Source organism: Malaclemys terrapin, chromosome 1, assembly GCF_027887155.1.
Source record: "Malaclemys terrapin pileata isolate rMalTer1 chromosome 1, rMalTer1.hap1, whole genome shotgun sequence".
Taxonomy (NCBI): domain Eukaryota; kingdom Metazoa; phylum Chordata; order Testudines; family Emydidae; genus Malaclemys; species Malaclemys terrapin.
In genome coordinates, this window is record NC_071505.1 from 149,167,942 (window position 1) to 149,195,629 (window position 27,688).

The 27,688-nt window shown below is 46.9% G+C and overlaps 2 protein-coding genes across 3 annotated transcripts in view; both read right to left on the reverse strand.

The window, feature by feature from the left end:
- Nucleotides 1–6,363: 6,363 nt before the first annotated feature.
- The window catches only part of VANGL1 (VANGL planar cell polarity protein 1), a 53,709-nt gene continuing 32,384 nt past the window's right edge, over nucleotides 6,364–27,688 (reverse strand). For both annotated transcript variants that reach the window (XM_054043387.1, XM_054043398.1), the window contains exons 5-8: nucleotides 18,624–18,757; nucleotides 10,995–11,127; nucleotides 8,692–8,926; nucleotides 6,364–7,078 (exon numbers count right to left, since the gene is read on the reverse strand). In XM_054043387.1, the coding sequence (XP_053899362.1) occupies nucleotides 6,818–7,078; nucleotides 8,692–8,926; nucleotides 10,995–11,127; nucleotides 18,624–18,757 (763 nt within the window). In that variant the 3' untranslated portion in view covers nucleotides 6,364–6,817. The remainder of the gene's footprint in view (nucleotides 7,079–8,691; nucleotides 8,927–10,994; nucleotides 11,128–18,623; nucleotides 18,758–27,688) is intronic.
- LOC128845125 (disheveled-associated activator of morphogenesis 2-like) lies at nucleotides 16,208–17,571 on the reverse strand. Its single transcript, XM_054043413.1, has 2 exons — nucleotides 17,245–17,571; nucleotides 16,208–16,749 (listed from the first exon to the last, which is right to left on the reverse strand). The coding sequence occupies exons 1-2, from the start codon at nucleotides 17,435–17,437 to the stop codon at nucleotides 16,208–16,210; spliced, it is 735 nt and encodes a 244-aa protein (XP_053899388.1). The 5' UTR covers nucleotides 17,438–17,571.

A 27,688-nucleotide genomic window follows, 5' to 3' on the forward strand; every position in this document is an offset into this window, starting at 1 on the left:
GGCCTAGCGCATCGGCACCACTGTTTGCAGTGCCCATGGAATCACTCCACACTCTTGTTCCTACAGTCTGCAAGAAAATTGTACAAGTCGAGCTGGTGACCAGACATGCTGGAAGGCTGTTCCCCATCTTGATTCTGGCAACAGACGAGAGCTGAGTCTCTTTTAGCTGGGTCATGTAACCAGAGTGGTGGTAACAATGCCTTTTTGCTTTATTGATGATAAAGTGCCTGAGAGCTATGTTGGTTTGTCTGTTTGAATATAACACGGCCTGAAGTTTGTAGACACCAAAGGCACCACCCCAAAGAACTGCTGCTTCCCCAGCCCCCTCGGACTCTTGTGGAGGTGAGACTCCACTCAGGAGTCCCAGCGAGTTTGAGGAACAGCTCTGGTACTTCATGATTTGGTTGTGTGCAGGGTGGCGTGAGCTCAAAGTAAATAAAAGGGAGCAGGTAGTTTTACTTACTGAATTCTAACTCCTTTCCCCCACTGCCAATTAGCTCCAGACCCTCCTCCTGCATTTCCTCCCACAAATCTGAGATTTAAGGCATTCAGCACAGCCTCCTACAGGTCTCATTGTTCAAGAGTGATAAATGAGCACGCCCCCTGTTGTGGCAAGACAGATGGAAGAGGCCTAGAATCGGGCAATGAGGGTGATTGGAGGTTTAGCCTGAAAAGGCTATGGCACTTGTTTACAGGGTACCACTCTCGAGGTGTAAAGAACGCTCAGAGGGGGGGGAAGACGTTTCCCAGGCTGAAATAATCAAAGGAAGACTACGTAGGAGCACAGAATTTCTGGTTTCAGTTTATTTTCAGAATTTTACTGTACAAAATATGCAAAGTGTAAAATGGTTTCATGTTTCAGTTCAAAAACAAAACCATCAAGCTATAACTTAAGAGAACCCAGCTTGGAACAGAACAATTCACTCTGCTAGACACACAGTGCATGAACATCACAGACACCAGGAGTTTGCTACTCAAGTTCACAACTGGCGGGGGAGGGGAAACAAAAACAGATTTCAGAATTTATTTCAGACCACATATCACTGCAGTTAAAGCCACATGTGCAGCAAGAGGCTGGTTTGTGTCTATTCATTAGAAAACCTCAGCAGAACCCACCGTACTATATGCAGTTTGTGTAGAAAAAAGTATCAGGCTGTACATTACACAGTGATCAGAAGAGTTGTGTGGAAGCCAGGAGATCCTGGCCCCTAGTACACAATAACGTTTATTCATTACAAGATACAGGCACAGAGGAGTGTAAGAATCCTTCACAGATAGATCTCCGTGCAGGCAGCGAACCACAGCAAAATGAACACACGTGTGTATGTGGCTCCCAAGTGAATTAGTTAGTGCTGGTGAAAGGTGCCAGATCAACAGTCCTAGAGAATTCAGTACTCTCTATGCACAGGACAGGCACGGGTGGCAGAGGCACAACGCTTCCCCTACACACTGCCCTGCCATGTGAGGTGAAAATTCTGTCTCTATTAACTGGCCCCTTTCTCGGAGAGGCCATGCTCGTGGCAGTCATGGTGCTGTGGAGACCTAGCCCAAGAGGAACCAAACAGATCAACACGGAAGTTGCACAGGTTACTGACCACCTGTCAGACGGTAACTTTTGGTCATCATCTTTAATGGAGTCGGAGCCAGCCAACGGCAGGCGAAAGGAGCTGTGTATCCATCCCATTGCCCACCTGCAGCCACACAGCCCCCCGACAGAAGTAATTTTATGACTCAGTCCCAAGAGTGCTTCATTCTCCATACAGTCCTAATGGGCATTACTGAACAACCACCCCTGGCTTCAGGCATTAGACAGGAATAATGCACACACCTACAAAGAGACAGCACGTACAAATACAAGCTGAATGTGAAAACAACAGACACCTGCACATTCATTTCCTATTCATCTAAATGTTGATTGCGTGGCAGACTGAAAACTTAAGGACATTTTGAAGATAAAGTCTGGAGCCAGAATACAGTTCTCCCCAAAGACCCAAAGTCAGTTTTATTTATATTTTTTAAGAGGGGAGGACAGATTTGCAGGCTTTTTTAATGTGATAGCTATGTTAGCTTAATTGACTTGAATAAATCTTCCTGTGAAGTGGGGCAAACAAATTTGTGATCTTTCAGGCTTCTTTATCGTTACTGTTTAAATAAATTTATGCCAACAAGACTTTACAGCAGTCCACGGGGCAAAATGGAATTGCCAGTTTTTAAGAAACTGGTAGTGGTGTGATTTTCTAGGATTTTTGGTGGAGTCCATGGCCGGAGGGGAGGGGTGGGATGGGATGGGGTGGAGTGGGGGGAATGGAAGTGTTTCCTGTAGCTGGGAGGCAAGATTGGGATTAGGATGGGATCCACCCAAGAGCCCTGCCTTATCATGAGTTCCAGCCTGTGATCCTGATGACATCCATCTCTGCTGCTACTAGTTCCTCACCAGGCTTTTGGCCTGAGAAACAGAGAACAGGCAGATGGGAGTGGAGGCTGGAGCAACAGAGGAGGGAGAGTGGGTGTTCTTGGCAAATGGGTCATCAGAGGCAGTGAGCCCAGCAGAGGGGGGGGAGACGGAAGAGGATAGGAGTAGCCATGGGCAGAGGTACTGAAAGCTGGTTTACATTTATCACCACTGTCCCCATCCAAAGACACTAATGACTTACGTTATTTCTCTGCTATGGAGGAACGGGGGCTGCTGTCAAGGCGTATGCTAGATCAGACCCTGCTCTGCAAGAGTTGTGTCATGTCATCCTTTCGCTCTGCTTGCTGCCTCTCTTCTCAAGCACCCCTGCCCTCAAGGGGAGTGAGATTACCAGCAGCCACCAATTCTTCCACTACCACCCTCTTCCGCTATTGATAGAGCGCACTTGGTGGAGGCAGCAGTCACCCTAGCCCCCTGGCAGCAAGGGTTGGTTGGGGACCATATCTGCTCCACTCTGCCCCACATAGGGTGGGAGCACTACCACCAATCACCTTGCTCTAGGTCCATTCCAATTCCATTCCTTCCCCACCCTGCAGAGCAGAGGGGCAGCGTGCTGAACCCGCATGCCGCGGTGAGAAAATAGTAGCACCTCAACTGTGTTTCTGGTGGGCTGCTCAGTTCATACACTGCCTTTCCCCATGCTACAGCTCTCGTTATGGGACTGGCAAGAACCAGGAGACAAGCATCTGCTCCTTCGTTCCTACAAGGGGCCAGGGACCCTAACATTTTCATTATCCATTCACTCCACTCTACAAACACCACATACCACTTTACTACAGAAAAGTCACCTCAACTATCTCCATGGATCTTAAACTGATCACAGCAGCTTTGCTTGCATCTACTTGGGAGGTGCCCTGCTAGACCCCTCCAGGCTTTAAGATTTGCACCATGCTGCTGACTGAGAGCAAAGACGTGAAATAGTGTCTTTGGCAGTCCAAGCAACATAGTGGGGAGTAGGGGAAATACCAAGGAGCAAGGAGATGGCTTGCCCCTGAGCGACCAGGAGACCTAGCTCCTTAGGGAAAGGCTCAGCCTTACATGGACTTCATCTGACATTGTTCAATAGGAATTTCCTCGGTCACTTGGCTTATGGTCAAAGGCTGGGGTTCTTTAACACTTTAAAGTAGGTATCCATTCATTTAAAAGCTTTCCAATAAAAGAGAGGAGAAAAGGGGAGGAGGGTCAGAGTGAAACAGCCCCCTTCAGAGCAAACCTTCATTGCACTGTGCTTCTCAGGGACGTGAGCGTAAAGCAAGGACTGTGGGATTGGGTTGGAAATGCTAACACTACCTTGCTGTCTCCCACATCTGATTCTCATCCACTAACAGACTATAAACGGCAAGTGAAATAGGCCGGTCTAGTTTCACTGTTCAATTCTTTATTAGAAGACAGTTTGCGCTTCGATAGCAAATCTCAAGTCACTTCACAAAGGTTAAGTTTAGCCTCACAACATCCCTGTGAGGTAGATGATATCATGGTCCCCGCTTTTGCAAATGGGGAGATGAAGGCCCAGAGAAGTGAAGTAACTTTCCTAAGGTCTCACAGTGATTCCTGTGGCAAAGCAGGGAATAGAACCCAGGAGTCCTGGCACCCAATCCCCCACTCCAACCACTAACCTCTCCTTCCAAGCTCAGCAAAGTGCAGAAAGGTAAACGGTAAAGAGTAAATGACCTTCTCTCTCTCATTTGGGTTTAGACCTCTCAGGCATTAGCAGTAACAAAGTTAAGGGCATTCCATTTAAAGGAGGTTTATGCTAACAGTGACAGACAGAAATGATGGCACTTTGAACTGCAGCAAGTAGGTTATGTAGCAGCTGTGAAGACACTCGGCTTCTATTTGGTTTTATGTTAAATCCTTACATGCATTTAAAAACAGAAAGACATGTTTCCTGAGCAAAGTGACTGTCAAACAACTTCCAGTTCTGAGGTGGTACAGCAGGAATCATGAAAGGAGGAAATTAATACTGGGTGCTTTTGTTCTAAATTCACACATCTGAGCCAACTGAACCAGGGTTGGGGCCCTGAATTCAGACAGCCAGTTCAACCCTGATCACAGCTTTATCCAATTACCCCCACAGTCCCTGCCCCACAGCCCGACGGAGTCTCTTCTCCAGTTGCATTTGTTATCCAAAGGTTAAAGAAACTCATTTTTTATGATGTATCATGCACAACAATATGTGACTTTCGTTTAAAAAAAGGGTACAAAACCAACAGCGTTTTTAAAATTAATATACAGCAAAGGCCATAACTGTTAAAAACCAACAAAGACTGCCAGAAAGCCTGCCTGAAAGAACTGGGTGTGCTTTAGGGCTGGGGAAATATATAAACGTCTCATGCAGCAGAGAGACGAGATTCTCCCATAGACCCATCTCCCTCCACACCCTCCAACCACCAGTGCAATTTGGCTTCTTTGTAATCGTTCCTGGTGCATAAATACAAAGAGGGTAGGGTCCTTATAAATACCATAGGAGATACCTAGGACCAGCAGGAAGGGCCTGGCAGATCACAGATAGACCATGGCTTGAAAATCACCACTTTAGGCCCTGGTTCAGCAAGTTGCTTGAACACACAACTGGTTCCATAAACTTCAATGGGACCTGCTTAAGTATCTTGCCTTAGTGTGTTAAGCATCTGTCTGTAACAAAGACAGGCAAGCAAAACAAAGACATTCACATTGTAAGAGACTTCCCCCCAGACTTTCCTTTTAATCAAAATAAAGTTAGACATAGCCCAAGCCAGGAAATCCCCCGCCAGATCCGGAACTGAACTTGCCCAGAGTCTGGAGGTCATCTGGACCTGGGGTTTTGGTTTAGCTCATGAGAGAAGTAGGAGCTGGCTCTGGAGTGGAGACCTGGACCCAAACATTCCTTGAATTCAGAGTGCAGGGAGAGGGTTCAGATCCAGAGGTTCTGTTTAGGCCCAGCTTTAAAACAAACCTATTTAAAAACCTTGAGAACAGAGCTGCACTGACAGAAAAAAAGCCTTAAAAAGTAAGTTCTCTGGAGAGCTAAGTGCCCCTCACTCAAGAATAGACAAATTCCAGGCTAGCTTGGTGACTAATACCTAGGAGAACAGTCACACAGGGGTAAACGGTCAAGACTTTTTTTTAAAAAGCAATTGCAACATTCAGACGCAGTTTGGTCTCCCTTAGCTACAGCGGAGTTGGGTGGGATGAACATACTATAGTGCATTTATATATACTGTCTTAAAGAACTATGGCACTCAACCACATGTGTCAGTCAAGGTCTGCCCTTCCCCTGCTCACACTCTCTCTGGGCCCTGTGAGGACAGGGGTTAAGTGTTCCCCCTTCCTTCGAGATGCACTTGAAGCCCTTCTAGAGTATGATGCCGACATTCCTGCGCATGCTCCCTTTGTTTGGGACCAGGCTGTCAGGGTTAGGTAAACTCCACACACCTCCTAGGAGAACGTTTACTCAGCCAGGCTGTAACTGTGCAAATACATAGTGAGAGGGGGGTGGGGAGGAGGAGATAACACAACTGACCCCAGGAGCTGTTGCTAGAGAAACACATTCAGAAAGCTGCAAGAAGGGCAGAGAGGAGAGCGAGCATGGGACATTCAAATTACTGGGGCAGGGATTAGAGATCAAGGGGCCGAGGGGGAGAGTTGCACCATGCACAAATCCCCTGACGTCTCATTAAGACAACTGGTAATAATTCAAACAGCTGCAAAATGAGCAGTGCCCGTACACTGATCCGCAATACAAGCAACTGAAGAGACTGAAGGAAACAGATGGCAAAACCCACCCCTGCTACCTCCTGGTTCACAGGGGTCCAGTGCTATTGGAGAAGAGCAGCCCTGGAGGGGGAAGGGCTCTTCAACCACAAGACAGCCTGGTTTACAAACAACTATCAATTCTCTCCCCACTCACCACGCTCTCCTTCCTGAGCAGAGGGGAACTGCAAATTCTTCCTCATACGCAGACTTCTATACATGAGAAAAAGCTGCTTCCCCATAGAAATCTACACGTGCAGGACGCAGAGACCAGGTCAGGCCTGAGTAAGGGAGATGTACACACACTACTGAGCACTGCAAGGCAGGGCTCCAAAGGAAACATAAAGGCCATGTTTGTTCACACAGTCTACAATATGCCTGGAAAACAAGGAGGACCATTTTGTCTTAAAGGCTGAGCTAACTCAACCAAGTTGCCTTGTGAGCTTTTAAGATATTACTCTCTAGATAGATATCCCAACCCATTACCCCCGGCCCTCCTTCCAAATAAAGTGCAGATGGTCAAATATTACTGGTCTGTCATCTGCCAGTTTCAGTCAGCATTGGGGACACAAAACCCAAAAGCAGAAGAAGAAGAGAACACCGCCCCGCACCCTAAACCGAAGTCTCAGACTGCAAGCGAAGGACAAATTTGTGAGATTTGGGATCTATGAACTCTTCCGAGAGTTTGATGAAGGGGATTTTCTTCACATTAATTACAAGGCTGAAGTCCAAGCACTTGAGAACAAAAACGACACCATCCCTTAATGCACTTGTGACTGCTTCTTCACTGACGAGCGTCCACTGCTTGGAGAACCAGCGATCTCTGTCATATTGGAGGGTTGGGCCTGGATTGATGTAACGCTCCAGGAATGCCTAGACACAGAGAGAAACACATACAGAGAGAGAAAGAATGAATTGGTGCCAGGGGAACTCCACCCCCTCATGACTCAGGTCTGCCTTGACACTTTCTTTCAATCTCATGATTTAGCCCTGCGGACTGAGATATTCCCTGTAGCGAATTGTTTCAGCTAGCACACTTGGTAAACCTCTCCTCCTGCCATTTCCTACCCCTAGGACCTGATCAAGTAGGTGACAGCTAGAGATTTGCTTTATCTCATCCCAGACAGTTCACAAAATTATGTCTCCAACTTCCAGTTTCAAAATTTCCTTTTAAATATAAATTTAGCACTAGGGAAAGGTCCGACAGCGCTGGAGAGTGGAGGCCTCTCTCTCCAGAAAGGAGGAGCCTGGGCAAGGCACAACTTCCCCTCCACCATGTATACAACTCACTGCCAAAAAAGCCCCATCTTTGACCTGGAGAAATCCCCTGTCCCGGTGGGAGGAGATTTCAGTCTCTGTGACCCACTCAGTCCTTGGCAGGAAAGTACTTTAGCTCAGACACCTGGAAGAACAAGCATCACTTCAAGCAGTTTACTTGATATTGTTGTATTTTAAAGTTCCCACTGCAAACTCAGGGGGCAAGTTCTGCTGTCAACACACATCATGCCAAGCGCCCCCTAGGATTCCAACGCTGGTATTAGGTCATAACAGACCCAGTGTTTAAAGCCAGCCTAAATGCCTGTCCTGCCCACAGTGTCTCTGCTTCTATCACATATGGTTATTAATACTGGGTAAGATAGTAAGTGCTTTCGCACTCCCTCAGTGGCCTTCATCCCAAAGGGGACTATATGTAAAGCACCAAGCCTCACTTCACCCAGCACTCAAATGCAGCCCCCTCTGGAAAGGGCTGTGGCAGCCATTTAACAGTTGCACAGCAACTGAGGGCAGGAAGCGAAGCATAATCATTCAGCTGCATCTGCAGGGAAATGTAGGGAGGCAGAATGCAGTCGTACGAACTGGGGGTTTGGCCAGGACATGAAGCCTAGCACTCCTTTTCTCTCTCTCTCTCTCTCTCTCTCTCTCTCTCTCTCTCTCACACACACACACACACACACACACCCACACACACACACGTAATGTGCCATGGAGTCATTAGCAACCGCAGCTCCTTGGGGAGAAATCCAATCCAAAGAACAGCACCCCGGACACTGCACCTCTGAGGTCAGCACTGGCAGTGGGAAAATTGCTCCTTCCTGAATCACCCACTCCACCCCTCCCACCACCCTAGGGCACAGAGCTAGAGAGCTCCCTACTGAATTGCTAACACCACTTCCTGCAGCAACCTGTGCTTTCCTTGGAGGTCTCCAAACCAAGGATCAGCCAGGCCTGACCCCACTCGATTGGTTAGAATTGCGGAGATCGCAGCTCATTGATGCTCGCAGCTTAAAAAGGCAGACGGGAGAAGGGGCAGTGGGATCTGAGTTCACTCCAAGACCTAAAGCCAAGTTACAAGCAAGGGACTGAAACGTACCAACTGAATCATCAATAGCAGCCCTCAAGTCTCATTACTCTCTGCCTGACCCCCATTCTCCCTCACATACACACCCCCTGCAGCTCTCTGGCTCTAAAGCTGAAGGCAGCATTACCTTGGGCGTCATGTTGTTGGTGATGCAGAAGGACAGGTGCTGCAGGATGCTCTCCATGCTGTGGTAGTGCTGCTGCCGGGTGGTGCGAAGGTATTTCTGCAGAGCCCTCGCCATGGATGGGAAAATTGCCTGGGCTGCCTCACGGGGATCCATCACTTCACCTGGAGCTTTCTGCTGTTCCTCCGCCTGGAGACGTTTAATGTGAGTGAAAGCCTCTTCCACTGCAACCACAAGCCTGCAAAAAAGACACGAGGAAGCCAGATTCACCACCAGGGAGGACGGGAAGGTCCTGTAGTTAGGGCACAGATTGCTTGGGAGTCAGGAGATCTGGACTCTATTCCTGGCTCTGCCACTGGCCCACTGTGACACGTCAGGCAAGTCACTTAACCCCTTCCGCAGAGAGGGAAACAGAGGCCTGGGGAGGTGAATTGGAGTTTCCTTTTTCTTGCACAAAAAGTCACCCAGTACGTCAGTGACACAGCCAGGATTAAAACTCAAGAGTTCCTGGCCCCAGTCTTGCGTTCAGGTCACTAGACAGTCCTGCCTCCAGTTGCAACTTTGGCCCACAGCTACTCTCATATTGAGTACAGAGGTACGAGAGTAGTGGACCCAGCATGCATTGCTCCAAGTTTGATCTGGGGGAAGGTGCTTGGCTCAAGATAGAGCACTGAATACACTGGGACCCATAGTCTCCACACACCTCTCCATGTTCATGACCTGCACTCTATTCCATTGTATACAAGCTGGGGTGCAGTCCTCAGGCTCCTGGCAGGTTGCCCAAGTGGCCCTGCATGCGGCAAGGGTTGGGTTCCCTGTCCTAGCACAGAGCACTTGCAGCCAAGAACGCATCCTATGCGAACCATCCCTGTTTCAGCACAGCTGTGCAAACAAACTCAGACCACACTGGAGCAAAGCAACAGATGCCAGAGGATGTTCAAAAGCTACCCTAGCTGAGTTTAACGAGTAAAAGAGAGCACTGCAGTTAAAGGAAAGCTGTTAGATTGTAAAATACTCATGTTTCACATTGGATTAAATTAATGGAACTAAGTCACTAATAACGACTTTTCTACAATGCCCTGCATACAAAACCTTTAGATATTAACGCAAAGAGGAGCTGTACTGTCAGCCTGATCATGTGTAGGAAGACAGAAATATTAGAGACGAGCCAGAGACACAGAACGCTTCAGATAGATACGTGCAGGAAACAGCAGGAGGTCCTCAGAGCTCTTTTTAGTTAGGTTTTGATGTTTTTAGAAAGCTTCCCCGTGTATATGCCAGCAGGCTGCATCTCCTACTAAATGAAGGTTTGTCTTTAAGCCAGGAGCTGCCCTAGCTGAGCTCAGTGAGTAGGTGAAAAGGACCCAAGTTGCTAGATTGCACAGAAGGAAGCCTGTGGAAGCCCAGAGACACATGCTTCCCTTTTTGCTGAGAGACTGGAGAAAGCCTGACCAGCAGCAAGGGGTCAGGCTGAGCTAGCATGAGACAGACATCATATCAGCACTTCACTGCTGACTCTAAACCCTCAGTTAGGGCAACTTGTTTAGTCCCTCTGGTTACAACGGAAACCTTCCAACTGCGACTCAGCTCAGGGACTGTCAGTCTGCTGCAGGTGGCCTGCCTGAAACAATAGCTCGGAGGAGCTGCCTACCCAGGTTAGCTTCAGTCGGGTGTTAATTCTGAAGGCGATTAACACCCTGTAATCAACATGCTGAACTCCTACGCACAGAGGACCATTCCAGCAGAAACATCCAGCTACTCATGTCCCTGCCTCTACCAGACCTGTTCAGATGGACAGTAAGACTACAGCGTTTAAGCAGAAGTGTTGTACTGCCGTGTCAAATGCTGCATTCACCTACTTCTGAAGGAGGGAGAACTCCTCCCTGTAGAGACCAGGTGGCACTGACAGTGCTATGGATTCAGCCCTTGGATTACTTGGGGAAATAATGGGATTTCATGCACTGAGCTATTATGGATTTCTCAAGCACTGGGCCCTTCCCTAATCCAGAACATTCTGTTAGCTGATCTGGAACATTTACACATGTTCTTTGCTTATGTATTTCTCTAAGCACTCCCTGTCCCAAGCCATTGCCACCCCTGTGTGTCTTTTTCCTATACCTTTTTAATATAAAGGACTTTATTTATACCAAACCACTCAGTCCCTTAAACAAAACCCTCTCAACCCAATTCCCCGCTTTTTTATTGGGCCCATCGAGCTGTTCAGATACAGTTAAGAGAATCCAGCATGCCAGCAAACTGACTGTGGCGGGCAAACAGTCGCTGCAACGTGAAGGAGACAGCATTACCTTGCTCGACGTTTTTTAACTCTGCGATCGTGGTCTGCTTCTTCATAGTAAAGCTCGTTGTGACTGGAGTCTCTGCGCCGGGCGGCAGCAGCGATCATGGCCCGGGACTGGCCGGCAGCATTGTTACCTGGGCCTTCAAGGGGAAGCAGAAGTAAGAGGAAAAGTTTACTGTTGCAGAATGGGAGTTGAAAAGGCTTAAAATCCAAGAGTGCCTGTCACAGGCAATTGGTGGGCCAAGTGGGGCTGTACCTGCCCAATGCTCTGGGGGTGGGAGGGTGGTAAAAACCCTCCCTGCAGATACTCCCCCAGGGGAAGCATGCATAGGGAGGGAGTATTTCCTGTCCACTTCAACTGCTGCAGTCAGTGGAGATGGGAGAGAGAATTCAGAGGGGATGAAGTAGCCAAACACTTACAGTGACTGACTACACCAGGGGTAGGCAACCTATGGCACGCGTGCCAAAGGCAGCACGTGAGCCGATTTTCAGTGGCACTCACACTGCCCAGATCCTGGCCACCGGTCCGGGGGGGGTGGGGCTCTGCATTTTAATTTAATTTTAAATGAAGCTTCTTAAACATTTTAAAAACCTTATTTACTTTACATACAGTTTAGTTATATATTATAGACTTATAGAAAGAGACCTTCTAAAAACGTTAAAATGTATGACTGGCACGCGAAACCTTAAATTAGAGTGAATAAATGAAGACTCGGCACACCACTTCTGAAAGGTTGCTGACCCCTGGACTACACAAACTAGGAGACAGAGTGCTAAGGATGTTACTTACCATCCGCTATATACATTTTCAGTTTGGCTACAAGGGCAGCTGGAACACATCACATTTCAGCAACAAGACAATGAGAGAGCACAAGAGGAGTTGGGAGGGGGAGAAAGACAGACAGAAAAGAAGAACATCAAGAGACATGGAGACAACAGCCACACACAGGAAAACACAGAGCTATGCTGGGATGTCTGGGCCGTGACATCATCTTTAGACAAAAGACAGACACTTTAACAAATGCAGTTACTGTTAGAGAGAAGTGACTCTGCAGAATGTAACTCTGGGCTCCGTACTGGTTCTCTGTGGGTCTGAAAGTTACATCTGCCTAAGAGTTTTTATGCCTATTAGCAGAGCCCATTCAGCTCTAGGAAAGGGAGCTGGAGTCTGCTCTACATTGCACATCGATATCAAGTAAGTATCTATCATTTGATTACTAGTGATGCTTTAACAGCCCAGCTAGGTTCTGTGATCCCACATGCAGCGTGCAGTGCTAGGAGTTAGAGAAAAGTGTCGTCATTTGATGAACAGAGCACATCAGAGTCAGAGAAAGACATAAAACAACTCCCGAAATGTATACATTTTTAAGAGCCACTTTTCTGACTGTAACTATGCTTTAAGAGCCAGTCTACGCCATTAAACTGGCTTGTTTACACATTATCAATTCTGTAGGGTAGACAGGCCCAAGAATGCTCTGCTCACACAATAAGGGCTGCTTTTTTCTTAAAAATAACATGGTTTCCAAGAAATAAGTTTGATGTTTAATGATGGATAGTCTAGGAATTCAAACAAACAGCTTCTCCGGAGTAAACACTTTAGATTTCATTTGACAGCCTCGATGTGTACTGGTACGGCTTAGGAGAGGCGCAGTTCCAGTTTGGTTTAGAATTATTAATTGTCTGATTCATCACGCATGGTGATGAAAATACAGCCTTTGGGCAAGCTCCCATTTTGCCAGCACCATAGGGACTTAAGCAAGACCTCCTCCTCCCCCCAACCCCCCCCCCCGGCTGCTGTAACACCAAACTCAAAGGCTGCCAACAAATTGGAGGTCTTAACAGCATTACTGTCCTCTCACGCGGAGAGCATGCAAGACAGATTGTTCCACTGCCAAGAGGGTCCTGGCTAGAGCTACACAGTCCACTTAGTAAATCCACAGGAATTCTTCTAAAGGATATGCTTCTATGCCACTGAGTTCAGCGTGCATTAAAAAAACCCTGCTGCACAGCAAGAGAAGCTATCCAAAAGCTCTGCAAACTCTGGGATTGCACAGTATATTACAATGGCTAAAGTCCTGCTATATTCATTACGGCAATAAAGCCAAGAAGTACCGAGACACCAAGGAATTGACAATTATTGTAAGATCCTATGTTAGAAGCCACTAGTGCCACATATAAATGCTTTATGCTACTGGAAAGTTGGGAGTTCCTCCTATCCAGCGTCATGAAGCACTTGTTTCTAGCCCTGCCAGACAAAGATTTTGGAACTGAAAAAGCATCCCATCCAGATCCCTAGCTTGCTTTTGTCTACTTGAGTTCTGACAGGATTTTAAACTATGCTAGCTCACAGACTGCTAGTGCTAGAAAAATCACTGGATTTTTCCTCTGAAAGTTTGGAGTCCCAACTTTCCAATGGTCTGTATCATTAGCCTCTTCCTGCAGCAGCTGTGCCCTGCCACCTCACAGTTATGCTGCAACTGCCCTAGAAGAGATGGTAATTGGAACAATGTGACATTAAATAAGCCTAATGCCTTACAACCTGAAAAGGCTGGGAACACTTGGGCGGGATCAAATTTGGAAATACCTTCCAGACCAGTAAGTTCCCCCTGACACTAACCCATGACCAGAATGAAAGAGAAGGTTTCCACCTGGTCAAAATGTTTTTTTTCCAAGACTCCCTCCCAAATACACACAAACATTGCCCATTTCTACAACAGAATATGCTAGCTTACATCCCTTATTACTGATGTTACTTACTATTTCACACCCCCCACACTTCCTGCACTAGCCAGGACCAGAAGTGCTACAAAACAAAGCTGCCCCTCTCTGGGTTTCTGCCCCCCCATCATCAGCAGGTCTCACTAGAGGAAGCTGCTCTGGCAACATTTCCGGGTCCAATTTTTGTTGTCTCTAAAGATTCAGAGGAGATTTGGAGAAGCATCCACAGCGCCTCTGAACCCTTTGGAGGCACCGAGCAATGCAAAGCAAGATATAAGCCATGTGCGAAAGACAGGGCAGAAGTCTTAGATTCATCTCCCACATTCCTGTTGCACGTGAAAAACTGCCGCTCTCTGCAAAGTCAAATCTCCTCTGAACACACCCTGCTGCAAAACCTTTCAGTGCTAATCCACATATGTACAATACAGCCCTGATTTTTCCAACTCCTGTGAAATTAAAGTTGGCCGTGTTTCCTGGGACAGCCCCTCTCCTTTGTATTTTAGCTTCAGCCTGTTGAGTTTAAAAGCTTCCCCATAGAACTGAAGCTACCCAATTACTGGAACACCTGATTTTATCAAGGCTGTGGGTGTCCTGACACAACCTTGGCTTGTTTAAACCTGTCTTATTTAGAGTCAATCAGCAAAGAATTGATTCAAGTTTGGTTTAACTCAGGCCTTGGCTACACTTGCAGATGTTCAGCGCTGTGAGTTAAACCTGACCGTGCAGCTGAGTAGGGAAAGCGCTGCAGTCTGTCCACACTGACAGCTGCCAGCGCACTGTCGTGGCCACATTTGCGGCAATTGCAGGGCTATTTGGAGCAGTGCATTATGGGCAGCTATCCCACAGAGCACCTTTTCCCATTCTGGCGCTGTGGGTTGTGGGAAGGGGGTGTGGGTGCGGGGGATTCTGGGTCCTGTCCCAATGCCTGTGATGCATCGCTTCGCATCCCAGAAATCCCTTTGTTCCCTTTTGGCGCCATCTTTCAACGGTTTCTGTGCAGCGCGATCTGTCTGCGGGAAATGGAGTCCGAACTGCTGAGGCGTATGCTGACGAGTCTCGCCAGCACGTCATGTTTGGCTGTTGAACTATTCCTTAAGATCCAAAGTGACAGTGACAGTGAGAGTGAGGAATCCGACGATGCTATCAAGCCGCGTAACGCGTACGACACGAAATTGCTTGTGGCATTCACGGACATGCTCAGCACCATGGAACGCTGCTTTTGGGCTCGGGAAACAAGCACCGAGTGGTGGGATCACATCGTCATGGAAGTCTGGGATGACGAGCAGTGGCTGCAGAACTTTCGGATGAGAAAAGCCACTTTCATGGGACTGTGTGAGGAGCTCACCCCCACCCTGCAGCGCAAGGACACGAGATTGAGAGCTGCCCTGCCAGTGGAGAAGCGGGTGGCTATTGCCAGCTTCCAGATTGCAACTCCAGACAGCTACCGGTCGGTCGCAAACCAGTTTGGAGTGGTAAAGTCGACCATTGGAATCGCGTTGATGCAAGTTTGCAAGGCCATTAATCGCATCCTACTCAGAAGAACCGTGACTCTGGGTAACGTGCAGGAAATAGTGGATGGCTTTGCACAAATGGGGTTCCCTAACTGTGGAGGGGCGATAGATGGGACGCACATTCCTATTCTTGCACCACTCCACCTAGGATCCCAGTACGTTAATCGGAAGGGGTATTTCTCTATGGTTCTCCAGGCGCTTGTGGATCACCGTGGGCATTTCATTGACATTAACACAGGCTGGCCAGGAAAGGTGCATGACGCACGCATCTTTCGGAACACTTGGCTGTTCAGGAAGATGCAGGCCGAGACTTTTTTCCCAGAGTGGAAGATCACGGTAGGGGAAGTTGAAATGCCCATTGTGATCCTTGGAGATCCCACTTACCCGTTAATGCCGTGGCTCATGAAACCCTACACAGGGAGCCTTGACAGCAGCAAGGAATGGTTCAACTACAGGCTGAGCCGGTGCTGAATGACTGTGGAGTGTGCCTTTGGCCATTTAAAGAGCCGCTGGAGATCTCTGTATGGGAAGCTGGACTTGGCCGAAAACAGCATCCCCGCGGTTATATCCGTGTGCTGTGCCCTCCATAATATTTGTGAAGGGAAGGGTGAAAGCTTCACTCAGGCATGGACCTCCAAGGTTGAACACCTGGAGGCTGAATTTGCACAGCCAGAGAGCAGGGCTATTACAGGGGCCCAGTGCGGGGCTGCAAGGATTAGGGATGCCTTGAGGGAGCAATTTGAGGCTGAAAACCAGCAGTGATATCTGGTGCCCTGCACAGGAGTGAAGTGCAGTAGTTCCAATCTTTAGGAATCAGTGTTTGCTAAGCAGACAGGCAGACTTGCAGTGCCTGTTTATTTCCTGGGCTAAGGAGTCTTTTACTTTATGCAATAATAAAGAATGTTTTCAAATCCAAAGAATCCATTTATTGAAAAGAAAATAAAATTATTTATTAAAAAGAAACAAGGGGGTGGAGTGGGGAATAGTACAATCACAGATTCGCGTATGTCCTGTCTGGTGTGCTGTGCAGTGAGTGCTGCACTTCAGGACAGCTATACTGCATGGTGATGGGGGTTGAGTGCAGAGGGTAAGGGTCGTGGTTTTCAGGGCTGGGTGGTGAAGATACTGGTGTTGGAGGCAGCGGGTGGCATGAAGAACATGGAAGTTGGGGAAAGTGGGTTGGAGGTGACAGTGGGGCACAACGGAAAGAGTTTTGGGACAAGGGCTGTAGAGGGGGGTGGCGTTTGCGGTATTGCTCCTCTTTCTGCATGGCTACCAGCTCCTGGATAGTGTCTGCTTGGTGCTCCAGGATGCTTATGAGCCTATCAGTGCTTTGCCGCCGGTGTGCTGCGTTTTCCTGGCGGATCCTGCTTTCTCTCTCCCTCCAGTCCTGTGCTTTCTCATTCTCTTTAATAGATTGCCGCATCACTTCTTGCAGCATGTCTTCTTTGCTTTTTCGCGGTCTCTTCCTGAGTCTTTGCAGTCTCTGAGCAGGCGATAAGAGGGACGGCTGAGGTCTCAAGGTTGATGCAGCTGTATAGGCAAAATGCAACATTTAACAGAGGCAGCATTGTTTATACCAGACAGAGTAATGATTCCCCCCCCGCACTTAAGGAGTAGAAAACACACAGGGTCTACACAATAGCATAATTTTCCCGTCCCAAACAGAGCACACATATCCCACGGAAGCCTCAAAATGGTGAGTAAAGGGGGACTGATTGTTTCAGGGCTGCACTGTCCTCTGGGTTTCTGTGCCTTGGGGAGAGCCAACAGCTTCAGGGGTCACCTACACTGCACACTGTCCCAACATTTTCCACAGGAGTTCGTCCTGGACGATATCTCGCTGCTGAGGGTGACCTGGGAAGCAAGGGAGGGTCTTCTACTGCAATGCGGCTTCCGCCCTGGCCCATATGCAGCTTGCCTGTGTGCAGCAATGGTCCCCCCGCCCCTCGCGGCACAGTGGCGCGGACACGTTAGTCTGGCTGGAACAAGGACCAAGAAAAAAAAAAAAAAAAAAAAAAAGCTTACCAGGAACCTGCTCTTTTGTTTGTCCTCCACCAAGTACTGGCCGCTGCGACTGGCTACCTTCCTCCTGGCTTGAGAAGAGCTCCTGGCTGAATGGGTCCAGGGATTCCGGGGTGTCTCCATCCGGCCCACCACCATCGCTCCCGTTTTCCTCTTCCTCCTCCTCCCCTCCCCTCCCCGGTTCTGAAGTGTCCATAGTGGTGCTCGGAGTGGAGGTGGGGTTAACCCCAAGTATCGCATCCAGCTCTTTGTAGAATCGTCAGGTCGCGGGGGGAGCACCCGAGCGGGGATTTGCGTCGCGGGCTTTGCAGTAGGCACTCCGCAGCTCCTTCACTTTAATCCTGTACTGCAGGGCGTCCCGGTCATGGCCCCTTTCCGTCATGTCCTTTGATACCTTCCCGAAGGTATCGTAATTCCTACGACTGGAGCGCAGCTGGGACTGGACAGCTTCCTCCCCCCAAACACTGATGAGGTCCAGCAACTCGCCATTGCTCCATGCTGGGGCTCGCTTGGTGCGTGGAGGGATGGTCACCTGGAAAGATTTGCTGATAGCACTCCACACCACGCCGGGCTGAGCAAACAGGTAGGGGATTTTTAAAATTCCCAGGGAATGTAAAGGGTCGGTCACATGGTTGGTTACCTGAGGCCAGGGCAGTAGAGTTTGAACTGATGACCAGAGTGGCTAGAACAGGCATTGTGGGATACTGCAGAATAATTCTGGAGGCCAGTCACTGCGCATTGGGCAGCCACACTGGCGCCGCAGTGCTGCAGTGGCAGCGCTGCACTTGCTATTCCTCTCGGAGAGGTGGAGTACATGCAGTGCTGCAACCACGGAGATACAGCACTGCAAATGCCTTGCCAGTGTGGACGGGGTGTGAGTTACTGCGTTGGGGCGGCTTTACAGCGCTGCAACTCGCAAGTGTAGCCAAGGCCTCAGGTTCAGAGGGGCCACACAGGGCCTCACAATGGTTTAACTACATCTATTGAAAAAACACCCCTTTAAATTGGTACAACTTGTGAAGACAAGCCCTAAGCTTGCAAAGGTTTGCAGGATACTAAGCCCCTGTCCTTATATTTATCTATAAAGTGCCATACCCATCTAGGCTTTGTGTTGAGTAGGAAGTACAAATCAAATTTAAATTGGGCTTAGCTAATACATACTAGCTAAACCTGACCTAAACTTGGCCACTTTTCCTAGTCAAGACAAAGTTCTATTGTGTTTTGTAAGTCTGAAGTGATTTGGGACCAATGGACTCAGTAGTGGTAGGAGGATTTCTGACAAGAATTTTGGACGGTGAGAAGGTAGGCATGTGCCTGGAACAAAGGATAAGAAGTCCTGCTCTTCTCCATCAATTCTCAGCTACTATTCCACCCTCACCTACCATCCACATTGTAGACTTTCAGGCCAGCCATGTGTTTGGCTGCGCGAGACTTGGAGGCCATTAGCAAGCTCGGGTTATAGATGGTGAAATCTCTGTAGTAGTTTTCCAGAACCACCAATGCAGCTCGCTGGATGCTAGAAATAAAATGCAACAAAAAATTTTACAAAAAGACAACTTAACATTATATAGAGCAACACAGATAATCACATTAATTGGAAACCGGTTATTAGTGTCATGGCTCTGTGTACTATGCAATTCTGCAATTGACAAATCTGTCAGACTACACTACTTGTGGAATTGGGTTCCAGGATCTTCTAGCTTTCATTTTTGAGCAAAGCGTTTGCCTTTACAGTTGCTAAGAAAAGCTTCTTAAATGCAAACAGGGTGTAAACTGACATAGTATCTTCAAATCTGCAGACAGCCTGGAACAATAGCTCATCTCATCTCACCTTGGCCTTACCTAGACCAGAAGCTAAGATGCAGTTCTAGCACATATTAGCCAGCCAGCCTGCCTCAGGTTGAGGCATTCGTGCGGTACTGATTGATGCTCTCCCCTCCAAATCTTATATACCTCTTCTTGCAGCACCTAGTGGTTCTTGAGATGTGTCTCACCCCAAGTACTGACATGGCACAGTCTTTACAACTTGTGAGCTCAGATAAGATCACAGCCTGAGGTAGTATGGCTGCGTTATAGCAACATTCACAATTTCTGATTACATCCCACACTCGAGTTGGGACATAAAACAGTGTCACCTCCTCCCTTTGAGTTGGCTTCTACTCCTAATAGAACAGCCAACACAAGCAAAGCAAACACAAAACGGTGCTCAGCTGCAAGGTTTCCTTTCCTCATAATCAGCTTGTCAAGCACAATGTAAAGACAGGCATTGTTTAAAGACATTAGGCTAAATCAGGCAGGGTGCAGGGAGATGCTCTACAAATTAGGGTTTGTCTACAATGCGACATTGTCAACAAAACTTTTGCTTTTCACGGGTACTTAAACCTCCCCCGCGCGAAAGACAAAGTTTTGCAGACGCAAGCGACAGTGTGAATGTGGCTTTGTGGGCAGGAGCACTCTCCTGCTGACAAAGCTAACGTCGCTCGCGGGGCTGGAAGTATTGCGTCGGCACGACAAAATACCGACAGTGCGTGTTTACACACGCTGACTTCTAGCGACAAGGCTGTGTTGACACAGCCTTGTCGCTAAAAGCTGCGTAGTGTAGACAAATCCTTAGCTCCCATCACACAGCTCTGCCAATGCACCGCTGTCCTGAGCGTCCCCTTCAGCAGACCATCAGTAGAGATTTCTTCATGTCACTACCCAGGGGAACCAGCCAAGAACACCATGCTGGTTTCACTTTTAACCCACAAGGATCTGAACTCAACAACTAGCACTTTAGCTTCTAGAACCAACCTAACCTGTTTTAATTAAGTTACATTTGTCACGAACAAGCAAACTCCCCCATGAAAACAACAGCAGATGATTCTCACACGAGTTATAAGAAGCAGGTTGCAGGATACATAAGCATAGGAAGGACAGTGTTGAGGGAAAGGTACGAACCAAGAAATGGAATCTAGAGTCTATTCTCAGCCCTGCCACTGACTCACTATATGAATTTGGACAAGTTACTTAACCTGAGTGTCTAATGTTGATAAAAGCCTTCATACCACACTACTCTGAGCCCACATAATACATAAATAGTCTTCCAAAAAAAAAAGCCAAAATGCAAACGTTTGTTCGATTACCTAGGGCTAGCGGAGTAAGGAGAAGCAAGCGGTAGCTCTTTGGTTGGACACCTTCCTCATTAAGGTTCACTGTACAGCTAAGTTGCTTTCCTTAGCTGTGTACATTAAAAGCTCAGGTTTAGATTTTCAAAAGTGAATAGTGATTTTAGACTTGATTCTTGAGGATCCAACTTGAAACACCTGAAAGGTGTTTGATTTTTAGAAGGCGAGTGCTCGGCACTTTCTGAATGGTCCCTTAAAAGCATCTCAATCTTTGAGAGATTTTTTCCCCCCTCCATTCACTGTTGAAAATTTAAGTCTTGGTGAGAAAGTTGCATAAAATGAACCACACGCACACAGAACACAGTTCTCAAAGGTTCACACAATGTCAAGTCAAAACCAAATTTTCACCTGAAGTTTCAACTACATCTCTCCTCAGCAAGGGTGATTTCCCTGCCAAATTTCTGTTGGCCAACCCCAGTCATTCTAACTGGGGGGCTGTTAAATGAGTGCCTATTGTCTCCCCCCTCCCATCAGACTTACACATGACAACTTTTTTTGCTCAAGCTTCCCAAAGTTTCACCCACATGTCTAGAAAGGCAAAAGGTTTGGAAAGCGATGAGCTCCTGAGAACAAAGTTAGAACAGAGACTGTCCGGCTCATGTTCTGCTTGTGGACAGTTTGGGCCGCATAAGACTACATGCAAAATGGGCAGAGCATCTCCAGGGAGGTGGTGTGTTGAGTGATTCCCTCCTCAGTGAGCAGAGGCAATACAGCTCAGAGAAAGCATTGTGTTAACTTTAATGTAAGAATTTTCTTGCAATCTAGAAAGAACATTTTAAAACGTAGATGTCCACTGTGCCCCAGTGACCAAAAAAAGAAAAAAAGTAAGAATTTAACTTGCAAAAAAAATGCCACTACCACATAGGCACCCCTAAGACATCCCCCTCAGGAAGGCCTGTTCAACTACAGGTCCCTCCCCAGAGCTGCTACAGATTATGTTAGTAGAGTTTCATCGTTTCCTAAATCCTCCTGTCAGCCCAACTCTGGCTCCCATACAGTTACATGGGCATCAAATTAGTAAACAGCTAGAATTTCATTTGCAGGGCTTTCATTTTAAAGCTAAATTCTCTTGATTTTTTTTTTTTTTTTTTTTTTGAAGACACCGATGGTATGGATAAGAAAATCAGAAGGGTCACAATAATTAGACGAGTGAGCAAATGGTTGAATCAGAGCCTCCAGGCTGTATTGCTCAACCTCTCTACCCACATCAAGGGGGAGCACCGCCCTCAACTGTGCAGCAGGAAAACTATTTCTGCTCTGCGTTACGAGCTATAAAGCAACAAGAATCCCCCACCCCCAAACACACACCCAGCCCTTCCCACAGCTAGGAGAAAAAGGCACAGAGAAGAAACGCATTTGTGCAAGTGAGAAGGCAGATAAAGTGACCAAATACATCTGGCCATTTTACCTGCCTTCTCACTTGCACAAATGCGTTCCTTGGAGCAGTGGTTCTCAACCAGGGGTCCAGGGCCCCCTGAGGGGCCACAAGCAAGTTTCAGGACGGGGGGGGGGGGTCACCAAGCATAGACAGCTTTAGATTTGCTGAGGCCCAGGGCAGAAAGCTTAAGCCCCACCACATAGGGCTAAAGCCTGGGGCCCTAAGCCCCGCCACCCAGGGCTGAAGCCTGAGCAACTTAGCTTCTGGGGCCCCATGTGGCATGGGCAGTTGCCCTGCTTGCTATCCGCTAACCCTGGCCCTGACTTTTATATGCAGAAAAACAGTTGTTGTGGCAGAGATGGGCCATGGAGTTTTTATAGTATGTTGGGGAGGGAGGGGAAGGGAAGGAAGGATTAAGAGAGAAAAAGGTTGAGAACCCCTGCCTTAGAGGGAGATATTAGGATGGGTAAGTGAACTGACTAGAGTAGAATGCTAAATACACACAAAATTCAGCTCTGATTTTATATTCTCTGGGACTTTCTGCTGCAGGCTAGTTGCGCTGCTTCTTTAGTAATGCACAGAGAAGTAAAGTGGCTGCTGCAGAAAGCCCTCTCCTCTCCACCCACACTCCACGGACTCCAGATCGAATGGAAACTGGCTAGGTTCCCAAGCCGATGTTCGGAGACTTTCCTGGCAGAGCATCTCTACAAGGAGTTCAGCCCTATGTTAGCTGGTAACACTTCACTCAGCACCCCTGCAAGTTAACTTTCCTTCCATTTACAATTCAAATAAGGGGATGGGCTGGGAAGATTTCAGTGCACTGTAACTGCAATGACCCACTCAGATGGTTGCAGCTGGAAGTCTCACCTGTATCCTATGTATGACAGTGTCCAGTAGAATAGGCTACGAGATGAAGCCCGCTCTAACATTATGCTAACCTACAACTGTGTAAAGCAACCTTCAAAAGGAATTTCAAAGTGTTTTACATCATGAGTTCAGCCTCAAATCACTGTCGGGGCAAGGCAGAAGACAATTGCCCTTTGTCTAGGCTGCAGAAATCAGGATATTCCTAACATAAATAATTCCTGGATACTCTGATGTGAAATCAGTAAAAGGGTCATGTCAGAGCATGCTGCGACTAAGGGAAGCCAATAAGCAGATATAACTTCAGTAGTATGTTGCATCTGAGGATTGCAAAGCCATTTACAAACAGTAATGAATTAAGTTTTACAATGCCCCCAAGGAGGGATTTGTTTTTTCTTTGTGTGAAACACTTCCCCCTCCTGCCACAGATAACTCAGGAACAGCCGCACTTGGAAACTTGTCGCTAAATGTGATTTCAGTTTTAGGAGATCACGAAATACTTTGCAACTTGCAGGCCAAAATGGCCTTAACCTTGGCTGCAGTGATGGACTTAATCACGCTGTGACTGAAGTCTTTTTTCAAGGAGAAGATTCTTCTTGGAGGCTTTGCAGAAGACCGGAAATGCTAGGACAAAGCTTAGAGCAGAGAAAGGCAATCCCAGCAGTTATGTCCAAATCAAATCTGCAACAAGGAACAGTGCACAGACATGCAGAGCTAAGACTTTTAGCCACTGGAGTCCCTGTCTTCCCAGTATGTTACTGGGAGCCCTTCCCGCACCAGGGGTTAGGTTGAGCGGAGGTTTCTGAAGAGGTGGCTCTAAACAAAGTGTCTAAAATCCGCAGGTGTACTCGGATGGGCCGACAATTCCTGTGCCAGTTGATAGACCTGGGTTGTGTTAGTGGTGATTGGGGTCTGCTTGGTCAAAGTGTTCCTGAGAGAACTTTCTCCCCCAAATGACCTACTTTTAAATTTTCTAGTGCTCTAGAATTTGGCACAATGCACTGAAACTGGGGTGGGTAGCAGAGAAGAAACATGCTCCATTCTCAGTCACATGATACTGAGACCAGGCAGAAACTGTGGAAACTGAGCTCTGGGTCCTCAAGGAAGAGGCTCAATGAGACACCTCCACTCAGCTGATGGCTTAGGGAGGGTGGCACCAAAATGCAGTCCCAATGATCATGAGTTCAAGTCCCCTTCTAGGCACATTCCGGAGAGTAGTTTTGTGCACATGGGCTGTGTACCCAGCCTAAAACTATGGCCAGTATCTACAGAGATGTCAAATCACTGGGATGCCCTGAGCTCATCTAGTGTGGGCGATCAACAGCAAGTCTAAAACATACGGATTTGCTGGGCACACATAGGGGTAAGCCACTTATGGACTACTCTTATCCCCTGGCGCTGCCTCCCGCTGGTAGCTGAGGGGCTGTGAGAAATGGCCAGGAAGCTTCCCCCACCTTCCCAAAATTGTCCCTCAACTTTGCCCCCCTCGTTACTCCCACTTTCTCAAAAACCAAGGGAAATTCACACACAAAACCCCTTTGCAAGCACGGAGGCCAAAGCCACTCAGCACTGCTCTGTGCTTGCCATGTCCTGCAAGGGTATTACAGTGTAGCTCCCAAAACTAAGTGTTGCAAAACCTGGAAACCCAGGATGAAGATGACACTTCCCACACAAACTGGAATCTGCCCCTGTAGAGATGGCAGTAGGGAAGAGCAAGATCAGTACCATACCCCTCTCAAACATGCTGTGTTCCCGGTGCCTACCACAATCCCAAGTCAGCATCATTCATATGCCCCCCTCACTGTGCTCTGGGCAGCACCACTGATCCAGGAAGTACTTGCTACTGGATGGAAGAGGTGAAGGGAGGGGAACAATATTGTGCTCTTCCATTGGCCCTTGCGCTAAGGTGGCTGCCAGGGCGCAGGATTAAAGTTGTCTCAAACTGGAGGGAGCAGCAGCATTTCAGTTTTATATCTGAGAACACACACTTAAAAAACCTGTTCAACTATTGTGTCAGAACAAGATCTTCAGACTATTGCAACAGCAACAATATTCCATTTTAGTTTTCTTGGGCTGTGGTCTCATTCTCTCAAATGACAGGAAAACCACATTTTCTTGTCAGACAACCACATTTGAAGTCTACAGGCAACTAAGAATAAGTGCTCAGAATTCCTCACTCCGCAAGCCTGCTCAGGAAATGCACTAGGATGGATAGAATTTGGCAAGCATGTTTTAAATACATGACTAAGGAGCAGGACTCCAGGCAATTGTTGGGACAATTTTCGCAGCTGGGGCGGGGATCCACATGGCCAATCCTTAATTTCCTGTGTCCTGGGAGGGAAGGAGTCCCCAGCCTGCTCCCCAGCTGACTGTATGGCAACAACAGAACGGTTCTTGTAAACACTTGGCTCTTTTAATTGAATGCGTACTAATGGTTCAGTTAAAGGGACATGTACTTCATACAAGTATAAAGGATTTGTTGGACTGGCTCCAGGAATCACTTCCTATGTCAGTTTCTTCTCTCCCTTTAAAGGCAGTTTAGGAAATTAAGTGCAAGACATCTATATTAAGGCAACATTAGTTGGATTTTTTTTTTTTTTTTTTTAAACACACTGCAACATTAGTCAGGAAATGCATTAGTTAAGTTTCCAACAGCAGGGTTATCTCAGCTGCTTTGAACATCCCAAATATTTTTTGGCACACGTCACATAGAACATCAAGTTACACATTTAACAAGATAAAAAACTAAAATAATACTGTGTGCAAAATGGCCATGGTAACAGTTCAGTAGGGTTTTTGTACAACCTTAATTTAAAAGTTCAGGAAATATTGAAGGTTTTTTTCATCTGATACTTTTAAAAAAAGTTTTCATGAGTCTACCACAAATGCGGTTAGCTTCATATATATATAAATAAATAAATATATAAATAAATAAAAAAGTCCACATTGCAGATAAAATAGCATGAAAAGTTACATTTTAAAAAGGAAGTTTCATTGCAGCATGACATCAGTAAACCTTTAAAAAAAAAAAAAAAAGGAATACTTTAAATGAAGTATCTTGCATCTGAAGAAGTGAGGTTCTTACCCACGAAAGCTTATGTTCCCAATACCATTGTTAGTCTTAAAGGTGACACAGGACCCTCTGTTACTTTAAATGAAGTGTCCAGAACAAGCTATTTTTAAAAAGTAACTCTACAAATAGTCCCAGGCCAATGGTTAAAGTCCACAATTTAATCCAGAACGCTTTCATAGCAGTTCTATAAATCCTGTAAGACTCTATTTTACAGCCACACTCTGATTGAAACACTTATTCTGAGAAACTGACCAGGCAAGGAGCTTGGTGAAGTTTATTGTCTTTAGAACATTTGTACTGGACTGCCCACTAAGCAATTCTGCAACTGTCTTTCACCAGGCAGTTTTAGTAGTGGAGATTTCAATTGACGGAGTTCAAGATTAATGTTTTCCTGCCATTTGTAAGATGGAGTACAAGCTACTTTCAGATGGTAAGAGGCATTGGTTTTAATGCTAGAAGCTTGAGAATGCAGCTAGTACAATAAGTCATGGCAAAATTCAAAGATACTGTTGATGGGTGTGAAGGGGGATATGATTTAAAAGGTCCAATAAGACACTGGCTTGTCAGGGACAGAAAATGACTAGTAAGATATGTCACACTTCACTATGCCCCTCCACATCCAAATAGCCAAACCTTTTACTCCCCAGTATAGGGAAGGACCTACACATGGAGAAGATATGAGAGCCAAGGGTTCTCTAATCTAGCAGACAAAGACATACAAAGATCAAATGCATGGAAGCTGAAGTCAAATATATTTAGACTAGAAATAAGGTGCACATTTAACAGCGAGGATAATTAACTAGTGGAACATACCAAGGGATGTGGTAGATTCTCCATCATTTTCAGTCTAAGTCAAGATTCGATGTCTAACAGATATGATCAGCCAAAAGTTATGAGCTTGATGCAAGAGTTAATGGGAGAAGTTCTATGGACTTGTGTCATGCAGGAGGTCAGACTATGATCATAAAGGTCTCTTCCAGCCTTAAAAGTCTATTAATTCTCTGCTGCACTGAGGAACAAGAAGAAGAAACAGGCAGAAGATAGGGTGACGCCAGTCCCTGCAGGAGAGAGGAAGAGATGGAGATATCAAGGACTGGAGCCTAGGGGGGAAAATGAGGATGAGGTACTGGGGACTGTGAGAGAGAACACAAGAGATTCATACCAACACAAGGAGGGGACCGGGGGGGAAGACAGGCTTATGTGATCAGGGATTCCATAGTCAACCGAATCAACAGGCTTGTCATACCAGAACACATCCAGAGAACAGAAGAGCGTGCTGTCCGAGAGGAGCAAAGCTATGAGATGTGGACATGAGGCTGAAAAGGATCCCGAGGAGAACAAGGGAAAAAATCCATTGAGCTGTGCTGCAGGTTGGAACGAATGACACTGCTAGATTCTCATTGGAATGGATAAAGAGTGACTTCGCTAAGCTGGGTAAGACACTTAAAGTGAAAGCTCAGATGATTTTCAGCAGAATACTTTTGGTCCCTAGAGAAGAAGGGACAAGTTAATGAAGATGAACAGGTGATTCAAGGATTGGTGCTGCGAGGAAGGTTTTGGAATGATCGACCACTAGGAGGCATTCACAGAAAGAAGACATTCCTCAGTTGATGGACTTCACTTGAGTACATGGAGTATTAACCTTCTGGGATCAAAGCTGGCATGATTGATAAGAATGGTTTTAAACTAGGAGACAAGAGGAGAAAGTTGGGAGAGACCTTGAGAAATCTCCACATTTGGCTTCAATACACAGCAGTAAAATTCAGCTAAATGAAGATATACTAAGGGATAAAGGAACATCAGAAGGTGAGAGTATGGACAGCAAGGTGAAAAAGTACAAATACTGATTTGAGTAGCAGTCAGGTAAATGTTACCATTAGTAAAGGACTATACCTAATCCAGGTAGAAAACTGGATGAGAGCTGAGAAAAACAACTGAAGAGCTTGTACATGAATGCAAGGAGTC

Coding starts and splice junctions, on each gene's coding strand:
- LOC128845125 (XM_054043413.1), bottom strand. CDS start 17,437: ATGGACACTTCAGAACCGGGGAGGGGAGGGGAGGAGGAGGAAGAGGAA. Junction 16,750..17,244: donor AACAAAAGAGCAGGTTCCTG/GTAAGCTTTTTT, acceptor TTGCCTATACAG/CTGCATCAACCTTGAGACCT.